The sequence below is a fragment of the Amblyomma mixtum genome, chromosome 8 (assembly GCF_055824585.1).
Source record: "Amblyomma mixtum isolate Tamu chromosome 8, ASM5582458v1, whole genome shotgun sequence".
NCBI classification, from domain to species: Eukaryota; Metazoa; Arthropoda; class Arachnida; order Ixodida; family Ixodidae; genus Amblyomma; species Amblyomma mixtum.
The window spans coordinates 82,487,044-82,500,485 of record NC_143019.1 but is presented as its reverse complement, the minus strand read 5'-3'; the positions used below and the strand labels follow the sequence as shown (position 1 = coordinate 82,500,485).

The 13,442-nt window shown below is 46.8% G+C and overlaps 1 protein-coding gene across 2 annotated transcripts in view; it reads left to right on the top strand.

Annotated features, from left to right (window-relative positions):
* Positions 1-1,616, top strand: part of LOC149333222 (Na(+)/dicarboxylate cotransporter 3-like) — a 56,968-nt gene extending 55,352 nt beyond the window's left edge. For both annotated transcript variants that reach the window (XM_089558596.1, XM_089558595.1), the window contains one exon: positions 708-1,616. In XM_089558596.1, coding sequence (XP_089414722.1) covers positions 708-869 — 162 coding nt within the window. In that variant the 3' untranslated portion in view covers positions 870-1,616. The remainder of the gene's footprint in view (positions 1-707) is intronic.
* The last annotated feature ends 11,826 nt before the right edge of the window (positions 1,617-13,442 follow it).

Sequence of the window (13,442 nt, the reverse complement as noted above, 5' to 3'; positions counted from 1 at the left end):
TGCTCAGAAATGCTTCCAAATGATGGATACGGAGAGATTTTGTAGTGACTACTTGATATCAGTTATATTTTCACTGTACGTACTGAATGCCGAAAGATGACGGAAGTGTGATAAACTGTTATTCACCTCGAGGTGATTGCTGTCCACACCCAGCAGTTCTAGAAAAAAGTATTTTTGAATCCTAAACAGTTTATGAACGCTATTTTTTATGTATTGTAAGATTTTACCATAAAAATAAATACATACTCAGATCTCCTGTCACCAAACTTCCATTTTTTGCTATTAACGTTTTTGGTGTCGTCAAAAGCGTTCCCCATTTTTTTCTAAGGCAGTCTTAACTGCTCAATGCGAGCGAGGGATACAATTTAAATGAAATATTTTGCTACACATTGTAATAATGGACTATTGCCTTCAATACATCTATAAAAATACCTTACAGTTTTTCTATGTTCAAAATTTTTGAATGTTTGAACATTTTTCCTGCTCTAATCGTTTTAACTAGCGTGTATCATGGTCACTTAATTATCGTGCCCAGCCACTTAAGGCCAATGTCATTAACGTCTGCTGATTGTTGCAGAACGACCGATAGGGCAAGGTGCAGTAAGCACTGCCACAGTAATACGCGGCAGGCAGGAAATACCATCTGTAACTGTTTCGGAGCCCGCGATAGCCTCAACACCGTATATAACAAATTCTGTATCCTGCAGGTTCTTCCAGGAGCCCTGGTTAAAGTGATCTGCATGTTCGTTACCATTCTGGCAACGTGTGTGCTCGGCAACCCGATATTTGGCATGTTCCAAGAGGCCAAATGGACGTCTGCAGTCATCAAGGAGGATCTCAACACAACCGCCATTCCGGACCTAAGTTAGAAGTTTCTAAAATGTTCCTACGACGCTTGCAAAAGCGTATGACATCGTCTCGATTGCCGGGGCTCTCGATTTTTCGAGATAGTCCGTTGGTCGCTGCTGATTGCCACCCAGTTTCTAACTTTTTTTGATAATGTAGTTGGCGCTGGCGCAACGAGCACTAGGTATGATACCTAGTCGTCAAAGTTCATAACAAATTCTTGCGCTAATAAACTTAGAGGCGAACCGCCACTGGTGTGACATTGCGAGTTTTTAAGCTCTTTTATATGTCTTGCGTGTGCAATAAATGCTGCACTGTGTAATGTCTGTTGCACCCACAAGCCATCTTTTTTCGATAGCGTAGTCAGCTTCGGCAAAGTTGCGCACAATAAGTCACACAAGAGATCGTACAGACATTACACTGATGACGCATAATAAAAACCGTGAAGTGTTTTTGATGGTCATATTCTATTGCATAAAATATGTATAGGTGGTCTTTAAGACTATTCAAGTCAAATTTTAAGCTATGTGTGGACTCTATAATTTACAAACAATTTTCAAAACTTCCTGCTCGCAACCGATTAGGGCAGAACCTCATTCCGCGTTCTTAGCCGCAACTTTACCTCTGACATAGAGTGGGGAACCTGGGCCAGCTTTCTAACACAGCGCCGTGCTGTATTGGCAGACACGAAATAACCTCACCAACGGCAGTTCGACAGTCTCTACAGGTCTTGGTGATAAAAGGATGACAAGTCTACACAGCGAACAATGCCTTGATCATGAAAGCCTTCGATCGAAGGCGAATTCGATCATGAAGGCCTTGGCTAGAATATTTGCAAATGCTTGCATAGAGGCAAGTCAGGCACACGATTCCTCCCCCCAAACGTTTCACCTGTAAGATTTCAAGGCAGTGGGTCAAAATCGTGTTCGAACAAATCACTTTTTAATTTTTCAATTTAATAGCCCGGTATACGAATGGAAAGAGTGGCACAGGATTCATGCTTAATTCATTATTATGTGTCGCTAGTAATATGGGTTGATTCCCAGTCTTCATGTGCGTAGGGGGCCTAAAGCCGGCATTTCGGAATAAGGCAAAGAAGGCAAGATCTTTTGAGAGCTTCATATGCTGAAACAATGTCATCTGTATGCATGGCATTTTAGTAGAAGAGGCGCCTGCTTCTGCTCTAAGCCTGTGGAGAGAGCGACGCTGTCACAAGAAGGCCCTAAACCAGTTCGAAGACTGCACGCTGAACGAGGTCGACGAGAAGGGTGCATCGTCACTGCTACAAACGGCAGTTCTCTTCGGGCATGCAGGATGAGCTCCGCAGGAGTGGATCAACACCCTCCGCTCGTCGAAGTTGGTCTCCAGTCGAGCGGAAGAAACGATTATTTTCAGGTATTGCTGGGAAATGTTCCCACATGGCAAAAAACATAAGCACCACACTATTGCATGCATTTTTCGTTTTCATTCAACCTGTCCAGGCACATAGTCGACAGGAGCAAATAGGCCTGTCTACCTTGTCCGGACACGTCGCTAAAGACGGCGTTCAATCCAAACTGGGCTCAATGCAGGTTCCCTTCGCATAAATGGCGGTACGGAAACGCCACCAACGACTCTTCGGTTGCCTCTCCCTTCGTCGTAATTGCTAGTTGGTGACGGGAGGGAAGCATCTCTATCTTCTTGGCCTGACTGTCTTGCCGAATAGAATTCCTCCATTGGACGATCTCAAGAGCTCTTTCGAGGCCCCGGGAAATCTCAAATGACCAGGGTTAATTGCCAATGTCAAATGACTAGTGTCAAATGACCAGTTCAAATGACCAGCTTAAGTGACCATTCAATTTTGGTAGCCTGACTCTACTCGGTGAGTCTCCGAACAACACGATCAGAAAAGAAATCACACACCGGTAAATGCGCAAATGAATACCTCAGGGCACATTAAAATCTGTGCCGAACACTCCCAAGTACTGAAACGACGCGTGGCCTTCGCAACACACACCGCTACAATCCTGAGAATCTCAGAAATATTTGAAGTAATTTTGTATTGACCCGGTTTCTTTGCACATGAGATATGAACTAAATTATATCGGCATCCTAAAACGAACTCAAATAAAGAAAGGAAAAATTTCAGATGTAAGCCTAACAACAGCAGCTTTCGTCACATGTTCCAATACAGCAAAATGAATCCAGCTGTCTTAAACTGCGAACTGAGGATCGGGTCCCCTCTGATCCTTTCGAAGAATTAGCCTTAAGTATCTCTTTGAGCCTGACGCCTTGCTCCCGTTCATACCAACTTGCGTCCAACAAAGCAATCTCCAATGTGCTAAACACGCCTTACTCCGCTTGATGCCACCTCTTAGTTTTGGCTGCTCTACGAGACTTTTTCGACGTCTTGGGGCCACCACCAACATAATCATGATGTCGCGTGATCACTTCTTCTTTCTTCTTTCCTGTTTGTCTTTGCTTTCATCACCTTTTTTCCACTCCACGAGTTCTGACTTTCCTCGCAGGACGTTTCATCCCTACGCCCACCGCCTTGTCGTCAAGAAAACGCGATTTCGCCGTTCGTGCACGCCCCTGCATTTACGCGGGCTTGACACATTTTCCTCTAGATGACAGCTTTCCTGCGCTTTTGACATCTCTGTCGCCTGAACCACCCTCACGCATTCACACAATCGGTGTTTGCTTCCTCGAGTTTCCGATACTCAATGCGGGGGTGTGTCTCTTTTAGCTCGAGGATGGCCTTACTCTAACAAATAACTGTAAACAACTGTAACAACACCGTAACCATAAAAAGTAACCCTCTTGACTCAAGATTCTTGCCTTCGATTTCCTCCGATTCCGTCATCAATGCGCTTTCTCTTCCGCTTTGCGGTGACCCTGCCGCGTACTCCACTTGACTGGAAATGAACTGCACACGTTTTCATTATGCACAGTTTGTACACAGCTCTCCGGCCTCACAAACACATCTGCCTGCCCTCGGAGCAGGTTGTCGACTCCGCCATCGACAAGCGCACTTTCGGGTACCTTCGAGTTAAAGAACTCATTACTTTTCTTCGAAGGTTGCTCTCTACCACTTGCGAGACCTCCTTACTGCTCTCTAGCCCACCTGTCTCCTTTACGTCATATAGCTTGCCGATTAATAGGACCTCACCACCTATAGATTCGCATAGCTTTACAGCGCTTTCAAGGCGTCCCTTGAACTCCGGTCTAGCATTCGGAGCTCATAAACTTCATGTAGGTAGCACTTTCTTTCCCTTTATCACTGACGGAACGATGACATTTCATCTCTATCTTGCAGTATCTTCCATGGACAATTAGTCTGTCCCCTGCTTCCACTTTAAAACTTCTCTCTCTGGGTGCCTGTCCCTGTCACTCCCATGCCGAATCGTCGCCTGGCGCCTCGAGGTGCAGATTTGGTAAAGCACGACACTTCTAGAATGCTCTAGCAGTATCGCGTTTTACCAACTCGATGGCGGTTGGTGTTAGCAAATGAACACCTCTTTTCGGAGTTCGATTTTTTCTAACCCGTCTGTGCCGGCGAGACCCAATTTCTGAATGCTTCATCGCGGCGTCGCGCCCAGCCAACTAGGCGGAGGTTTGTGTGTCCACTTTGCACGCTTTGGCCGGCAGCAAGATAAGAAGCGCCCCTCTCTTGTTGGGCTTTCCGTCTCACCGACATTGGATTCGTTTTGTCGACGATGTGAACAGCGGTTACCCATCTCAGACTGTGGGGCTGTAAGCCAACGCGGCTCCGCTTCTGGTGTTGGTGTTGTGGTGTTCGTTTCTGGTGTTGTATTTGTTGTTAGCCTTGTCTCTCTTTTTTCTTCTTTTCTTTTTTGTGTGTATTTAGTTCTTGTGCAAGGATTCATTAGAAACTTGTGATTTTTCCTAATGACCTATTTTGTATCGTGTTGTGCTGCCACAACTCTTCTCTCAATTTGATTTAGCGAAATCTTGTGCAATAGCGTTTTTTCTTTGTTTCGGAGGTGTTTCTTTGACATTCCTGCTGACCCCCATCTCTACTACTTTCTCCTATAATGTTGCATCCTCGCTGTGCAGCTGTCAAGTGCTTCGCGCTTGTGGCCGAAATGCGGTAATGACCTGTTCAAACCCTTCTCTGAGTGGGATTTTGCAAAGTCTTGTCAGTGGCGTTTTTTTTCTTCTTCTTCTTTTTTCTTTTCGGAGGTGTTTCTTTGGCATTCTGCTGACCCAAAGCCTACTTGTTTCTCCTGAAATTCCTCCTCGCTGCGCAGGTATCAAGCGCTTCACGCTTGTCACCGACATGCGGTAATAAGCGACACCACGAGGGTCACTCCGCTGTCTAAGTTAGGCATGAAGTGGTGGGGAAAAACTTTTCCTTTCCCAACCTTTTGTTTTCTGTCGTTCCCTCCTTCCAACACCTGTATCCACGTTAGGGGATCGCCTTTTCAAGTTGTAACACATTCTATCTTTCCTTTCTCGTCTCTTTTTTCGCCCCCCCCCCCCCTTCGGCATTGTTTTCATTGGCGCTTTACGCTTTCCCTGTACCTCACGCATGCTATAAAAGCTGCTTGTTTCGAATACTGTAATACACTCGAAAAAGGCTAGTCCTCCAGCCGAAACGTCGTGAATTAAATTTTATTGTCTTTCAACTCCTGGTGACTAACTTATATTGATCAACAATCAGCTGCCAAGGCATCAGTTTTGATATATATATATATATATATATATATATATATATATATACTACGATGAAAAAACTTGCTCGACTGCTGATAACATAAGGAAAGAGTTGAAGTACACTTCTTAGAGAAACATTTATTTACCGACGGTTTCGGACGGTGGACCGTCCTTCATCAGGGTAAGGTTGTTTGTGAACAAAGATGATCCTCTTGCTCACGGCACCGCACACAGATGGAGAGGGAAAGACGCTCTCCTTTGAGGAAACAAAACAAAACACGAAAAGCAAGACAGTGGCGGACAAGGGTGTTCCTGCCGATTAAGGGGAAAATGAGGGCTGCAAAGCGACCAGACAAAAAAGAAAAGAACGAATTCAAGAAAGGGGAAAAGAGGGGGTGGGGGGAAGGGAAGGAGGCAAAAGGTTGTAGCGGAAGTGGAGAGGGGTGAGCTGTCTGCGAGGAAAACCATTGAGAAGAAATATTGTGGGCGGAGGCTTCCTTCGGCGGGAGCGGGACGTTCGAACACGCGGGAAGAAAACATTATCGCGCCCGTTGCATCACAGTGCCAACCGCCCGACAGAAGTGTGGTTACTGGCTGTTTGAAGGTGAGTTACGGCGGCGGCGCGATCACATCGACGGAGAGTTAACCGGCCAGACGCCGGACGGAAACCTGATCCCGTAGCTGGGCCCCGCGGAGACCCAGCGCCAGCCCCCGGCCGCTACTCGTCAGCCGCGCGCCCCCTCGCAAAGACACAGCGCCGCCGACGAGGTGCCCTTTCCAAGGAGCGAAGGGGGGGGGGGGGGGGCAGAGCAACGAAAAAACGAGAGAAAGAGAGGGCGTACGCAGAGCAGGGGAAAAAAACAAAAAAAAAACAAAGAAAAAACAAACAATCAAACAAAAAAAAACAAGAAACGAGAAAACATAAGAAAGAAAAGAAAAAAAAAGGATAAAAGGAAAGAAAAGGGGGCATGAGAACTTGCAAAAAAGTGAAAAAAGAGAGGGAGGAGGGTGGCTTGCTAAGTACCTCCTTCATCTACCTCACCTTTTTGAAAAACACGAAGTAGCCCAAATTCACTTACGGCCCCTTGTTAGCGCCCTGCGCCTTCGTAAGGCAGGCAAGTAGAAAATTGGGCTATCTAGCTGGACGACCGACGAACGGGATTCACAGTGATCCACAACCATATTAGTGTATAGCAACACTCCTAATCCTCGTTCGCAAACCAATGTAATGTATTGAGTATCATGCTTTTCGTTCTATTTGAAATGGCATTTAAAAAAAATAATAATAATAAAAAAATAAAAAATAATAAAAAAGGGGGGATGGAAGGCCCCCTTATGGTTTACTGCAGAAGTCGTTTCAGCAGCAATGTTTGGGCATAAGGAAGAAAAGAAAGGTTGGGGTAGGAGACAGGCGGCATGTAGACGCAAACACTCAAAATGGCATGACCTCAGGCGATTCAGTCGAAGAGGCTGTGAATCTCACTGGGCCTCTGATTTCTGAAGTGCGGAGAGAGCTCCGGGGTTCTCATTTATACCTGCCTGCAGCGTATTAAATTTGAAAATAAAGTATGACTCCCGTTGTTCCCGCTCACGGGTATTTTTGAAACCGCTCTGTAGCAGAGTGACTTTAATTTTGTCGAAATCATGATTTTCTTGACGGACGTGTTTCGACAGGGGGAGGAGAGGAAGTGATTTGGCATGCGCGCGGTGATTATTGAATCGAATTCGGAAGGGATTCTCGGTCTGGCCAATGTATTGCATTTGACAGTTGCCGCACTCGAGCATGTACAATACGTTACTACTGTCACAATTCAAGTTCTCTCGAATGGAGTGTTTGAAATTAGAATGTGTGCTCTGAGCCAACGTCGTTTTCTGCATGTGCTTGCAAACTTGACACCGATTCTTCCCGCAAGGCACGCAACCTACAGGCTCTTGTTTACTGATAGTAAAGTGAACCACATAATTTTGCAAATTTTTTGGTCGTCGGTAGGTGACCCGTGGAGCCGTTGGGAAAATCTTTGAGAGTCGGTCGCTTTGTTCGATGATGTTAAAATGTTTTCTTAGAATTTTGTTTACATTCGGAAGGTTGTTCGCAAAGGTTAAGACTAGATTAGAGCGGTGTTCATTGGGAGCTGCTGACGCGGGATCCCCAAACAGTTCGTTACGATTTCTCTCTTCCGCTTTTCTAATTGCATCGTCGACAATAGAGAGCGGATAGCGCTGATGATTCAAAACCTCCCGCATACGATTAGAATTATCCTTAAAATCTTCTGAGCGTGAGCACACTCGTTTGAATCTGATGGCCTGAGAGTATGGAATAGAGGTTTTGCAGTGGCGTGGGTGGCAGCTCTTGTAATGGAGGTACTGTTGTCTATTAGTGGGCTTCCTGTAGACACTGGTGATTAAGATGCCCTGTTCTATTCGAATCAAGACGTCCAAAAAGTTAATTTGATTGGTCGAATAGGTGTGCGTAAAAGAGAGGTTTGGATGTATGTTGTTAAATGATGAGATAAACTGGATGAGCTGGTCCTCAGTGCCGGTCCATACCATGAATATATCGTCTAGGAAGCGTCTGTAGAAAGCCGGTTTTGTTGGATATGACCGGAGAAAGTCCGATTCAATGCTGTTCATGAATATGTTGGCATAGTTTGGCGCCATCTTTGTGCCCATAGCGGTGCCACTCGTTTGTAGGTAGAAAGAGTTGTTGAATTCGAAGGAGTTGAGTTTGAGAACCAGATTAGTCAGTTCTGCGAGGGTACTTTTGCTGGGAGAATCCAGGCTTTTGTATTTCTCATACTATGTGATCAGAGCCCGGATGCCGTCATCGTGCGGTATATTAGTGTACAGGGATACCACGTCCACGGTTACCAGAAAAGCTCCTTCTGGAGCAGTGAATTGACTTAATTCTTTTAGAAAATGAGTAGTGTCACGAATGTAAGATGTGTGTTTAGGAGGGATATGCCTGATCAGAGAATCAATGTAGCTGGAGATTGGTTCCGTGAGTGTGCCAATGCCGGAAACGATCGGTCGGCCCGGATGATTTTCTTTATGTATTTTTGGGAGCATGTAAAAGCGCCCTGAGGACGCATTTAATGGCGTCAGCGCCTTTCTTACTCGTGGCGGTAATTCACCTTCATCGGTGAGTTGTTTCAAGGTTTTTTCTGTAATTTTGCTGTGCTCAGTGGTGGGGTCTGATGAAAGCAAGCGATAGAAATTGGAGTTATTGAGTTGGCGGTATCCCTCCTGGATATACTTTTCTTTATCTAAAATTACTATGCCGCCTCCTTTGTCAGCGGGTTTAATAACAACGTCCGTTCGCTTGCTGAGTGATTCCAAGGCGTCACGCTCTTCCCTGGAAAGATTCGGTGGTCCCGGTTTGTGTGCCTCGAAGGCCTGAATGATGTCTCGTTGAATCGCTTTTTGATGCATGTCCAGATGTTTATCCCTACCGGATCTCGGTGTCCACTGTTCCTGAGAGGGAGGGAATGAGTTGCAATTTTGGTTCGGCTTATCAGAAAAGTACTCCTGGAGTCTCAGATTTCGAGAAAAATTGTCGAGATCCTTTAGTAATTTGTATTCGTCATATCGGCCAGTATTTGGACAGAATTTCAGTCCACGTGACAATACCGATTTTTCTTCTTTGCTAAGGGGTGCGTTTGAGAGATTAATAATGTTCTCCTGTACATCCGAACCCTCCAATGTTTGACCAAATGGGGTTGCATGATCGCTTGCAGGCATGCGGGTGTATATAGGTTGTATTTTGTCCTCTCTTTGTTGCGATGCCACGGCGCTCTCTCTTCCTTCCTCAAGCTGGATGTTATCTCGCGAGAATTTCTTGCATTTGTTATTCCAGATTTGCTTAGTCTTGCTCGACTGAAAGAACTCAAGCTCTTGAGTCTCCATATCCGAAAGTACCACGTTTTGACGAGCTCGCCTCTCCTCACGGCTCAGTGATGCCAACATCTCTTTGCAATCGTCTATAGTTATTTTCAGAAGGTTTAGGGATGCGTTAAGCAAAACTTGGCTCCAAGCTAGGCTATTGGTTTTCGAGAGATTGTTCATCGACGGCGTTAAAGACACGGAAAGGCCCTTGGGCACCGTATTTGATTTTAGGTATATTTTAAGGGACTTTATGTGGAGCTCGTGCCTGATCCTTTTGTCTATTATTTTTCTTAATTTTAAAAAATTTCGAGAGTGTGTAGCAGCAGCTGAGGGGGGAGTGGGCGGCTGAGCGCGATCACACCGTCAATCCTGTCTCACTCGCTGGGCGGAGCCGCAGCGTCGCCTGAGGTCATACCTCGATTTCGGGGTCGAAGGGTTCTCCGCACAGCCGCCCCCGATGTCAGGTGTTCGTCGGCGTCTTTCGGTCGCTTGAGCTTCAGTTGCTCTAGGAGACGCTGATACGCTCAAAGTTGGACTGCAGGTCTCAGGTGCAAAATCCAGCGGCGCCTCCTGTGATCCGCAGCAACTGTTTCGGGTGGTGGGCTTTCGCGCAGCAGAGTGTTCCAATTGGTGCCCACTGGCCGGTGGCTTGGAGGTGGATGGGGCGAAATTGAATGGTGGTTCCCTCGCTTCGCTGGCATTGGTTTCTGTCCTGAATTTTGGGGTACTGGTGATATGTATATGGTGATCCGAATTAGGGAGATGATTCTGCTGAGCTGGACTGGAGGATCCACGAACGTACTCAGAGATTTTTGCAACTTCTGACTCCGCTTTTCTATGAGAATTCACTGGCCGAATACTTGGATTGTCCGCTGGAAGCGTTCGCCGGAATACTCGCGCAACCGGCCTCCGAACATCCTCTATTCTTCGTGCCTCTTCGAGGGTAGGGAAGCAGTGGCTTGCCAGTATGTTGGCTGAGTTCTGGTGCTCGGCTACTGCCGCGTAGGTGGGAGGTGCTGTTGTAGTGCATCCTGAGGCGGGAAGGTGGTCAAGCCACGGTGCTATGCTGTTCCGCTGGAATGTCAGTACCAGGCTGTGAATGTTCCACGCAAGCACTGCGACACCGCCATAACTCGGATGCACCCCATCCGCGGCCAGGACCGTAGACGGGTGGAAGGCTTCCAGCGAGTGGCACAAGTAGAAGACGTTGTCGAGTTTTTCGCTGAGCTGGGCAAGTTGTGAATTGAACCTCCCAGCTCGCCTGTTGAACTGTTGCACCGCTCGCCAATTACCGAACCGTCGCCGGCGATTTGGGGCACGCGGGAGCACCAAGGTGATGAATATGGCCTCGATTTGGGGGCGTTGGGTCCGGATAAAGTTGATAACGTCCACATAATTTTGGATGGTGGTGTGAATGTCCTCAGAATAGAGGTCGTTCGTCCCAACATGAATTATCACACAGGTGACACTGTGGGGCACAAAGTCGAGAAGGTTCGGAACATCCCCGATTCTTGCTCCGGGCTGGATAACGAAGGCCGGGCAATGTTGGCTTGATGGGTCAAAGTAGGTCGAGACGTGCCTTGCTTGGGAGTCCCCTATCACAGCACATGTTGGAAAGTGATGGGGAAACTTCCATACGACGTTTCTTGAAGTGGAGTTTCTTGAATTGAAGTTTCTTGAAGTGACATTTCTTGAAGCAGCCATCGAAGGTGAAATATACTACGATGAAAAAACTTGCTCGACTGCTGATAACATAAGGAAAGAGTTGAAGTACACTTCTTAGAGAAACATTTATTTATCGACGGTTTCGGACGGTGGACCGTCCTTCATCAGGGTAAGGTTGTTTGTGAACAAAGATCATCCACTTGCTCACGGCACCGCACACAGATGGAGAGGGAAAGACGCTCTCCTTTGAGGAAACAAAACAAAACACGAAAAGCAAGACAGTGGCGGACAAGGGTGTTCCTGCCGATTAAGGGGAAAATGAGGGCTGCAAAGCGAGCAGACAAAAAGAAAAGAACGAATTCAAGAAAGGGGAAAAGAGGGGGTGGGGGAAGGGAAGGAGGCAAAAGGTTGTAGCGGAAGTGGAGAGGGGTGAGCTGTCTGCGAGGAAAACCGTTGAGAAGAAATATCGCACTTCAGAAATCAGAGGCCCAGTGAGATTCACAGCCTCTTCGACTGAATCGCCTGAGGTCATGCCATTTTGAGTGTTTGCGTCTACATGCCGCCTGTCTCCTACCCCAACCTTTCTTTTCTTCCTTATGCCCAAACATTGCTGCTGAAACGACTTCTGCAGTAAACCATAAGGGGGCCTTCCATCCCCCCTTTTTTATTATTTTTTTATTTTTTTATTATTATTTTTTTAATGCCATTTCAAATAGAACGAAAAGAATGATACTCAATACATTACATTGGTTTGCGAACGAGGATTAGGAGTGTTGCTATACACTAATATGGTTGTGGATCACTGTGAATCCCGTTCGTCGGTCGTCCAGCTAGATAGCCCAATTTTCTACTTGCCTGCCTTACGAAGGCGCAGGGCGCTAACAAGGGGCCGTAAGTGAATTTGGGCTACTTCGTGTTTTTCAAAAAGGTGAGGTAGATGAAGGAGGTACTTAGCAAGCCACCCTCCCCCCCTCTCTTTTTTCACTTTTTTGCAAGTTCTCATGCCTCCTTTTCTTTCCTTTTATCCTTTTTTTCTTTTCTTTCTTTTGTTTTTTTTTTGTTTTTTGTTTTTTGTTTGATTGTTTGTTTTTTTGTTTTTTTTTTGTTTTTTTCCCCTGCTCTGCGTACGCCCTCTCTTTCTCTCGTTTTTTCGTTGCTCTGCCCCCCCCCCCCCCCCCCCCCCCCCTTCGCTCCTTGGAAAGGGCACCTCGTCGGCGGCGCTGTGTCTTTGCGAGGGGGGCGCGCGGCTGACGAGTAGCGGCCGGGGGCTGGCGCTGGGTCTCCGCGGGGCCCAGCTACGGGATCAGGTTTCCGTCCGGCGTCTGGCCGGTTAACTCTCCGTCGATGTGATCGCGCCGCCGCCGTAACTCACATTCAAACAGCCAGTAACCACACTTCTGTCGGGTGGTTGGCACTGTGATGCAACGGGCGCGATAATGTTTTCTTCCCGCGTGTTCGAACGTCCCGCTCCCGCCGAAGGAAGCCTCCGCCCACAATATTTCTTCTCAATGGTTTTCCTCGCAGACAGCTCACCCCTCTCCACTTCCGCTACAACCTTTTGCCTCCTTCCCTTCCCCCCACCCCCTCTTTTCCCCTTTCTTGAATTCGTTCTTTTCTTTTTTGTCTGCTCGCTTTGCAGCCCTCATTTTCCCCTTAATCGGCAGGAACACCCTTGTCCGCCACTGTCTTGCTTTTCGTGTTTTGTTTTGTTTTCTCAAAGGAGAGCGTCTTTCCCTCTCCATCTGCGTGCGGTGCCGTGAGCAAGTGGATCATCTTTGTTCACAAACAACCTTACCCTGATGAAGGACGGTCCACCGTCCGAAACCGTCGGTAAATAAATGTTTCTCTAAGAAGTGTACTTCAACTCTTTCCTTATATATATATATATATATATATATAGCAACCTACCCACAGTGTTAGGCGGCAGCTCATTTAATAATGAGAGGCTGCTAGGGAAGGCCAACCCTGGTTGCAACCCAATTGAAACAAACCAAATCCCACCGAGGGCAGACACCTGCAGACACCCATTAAGCTTCTTGCTTACATAACTTTCAGACGTCCTAAACTTGATTACGCATGTGCTGCATATGATCCCCACTATACTAACCTAATCACCACGCTCGAAGCAGTCCAAAACCGCGCCGCCAGATTCATTTGCTCAGACTACTCTCATTATACTAGCGTTACAGCACTAAAATCTCAGCTTAATCTCCCAACACTGGCCTCTCGGCGTAAAATCGCCCGTCTTTCGCTATATCATAAATTTTATCACACTTCCGATCATGAAACTGCCCCGATAACACGCGCTCATCGCTTTTCTCGTAATAGTCACCCTAACGCCGTCTACCCTGGACGGGCCCGCACCGAAACATATAAAATGTCAGTTTTTC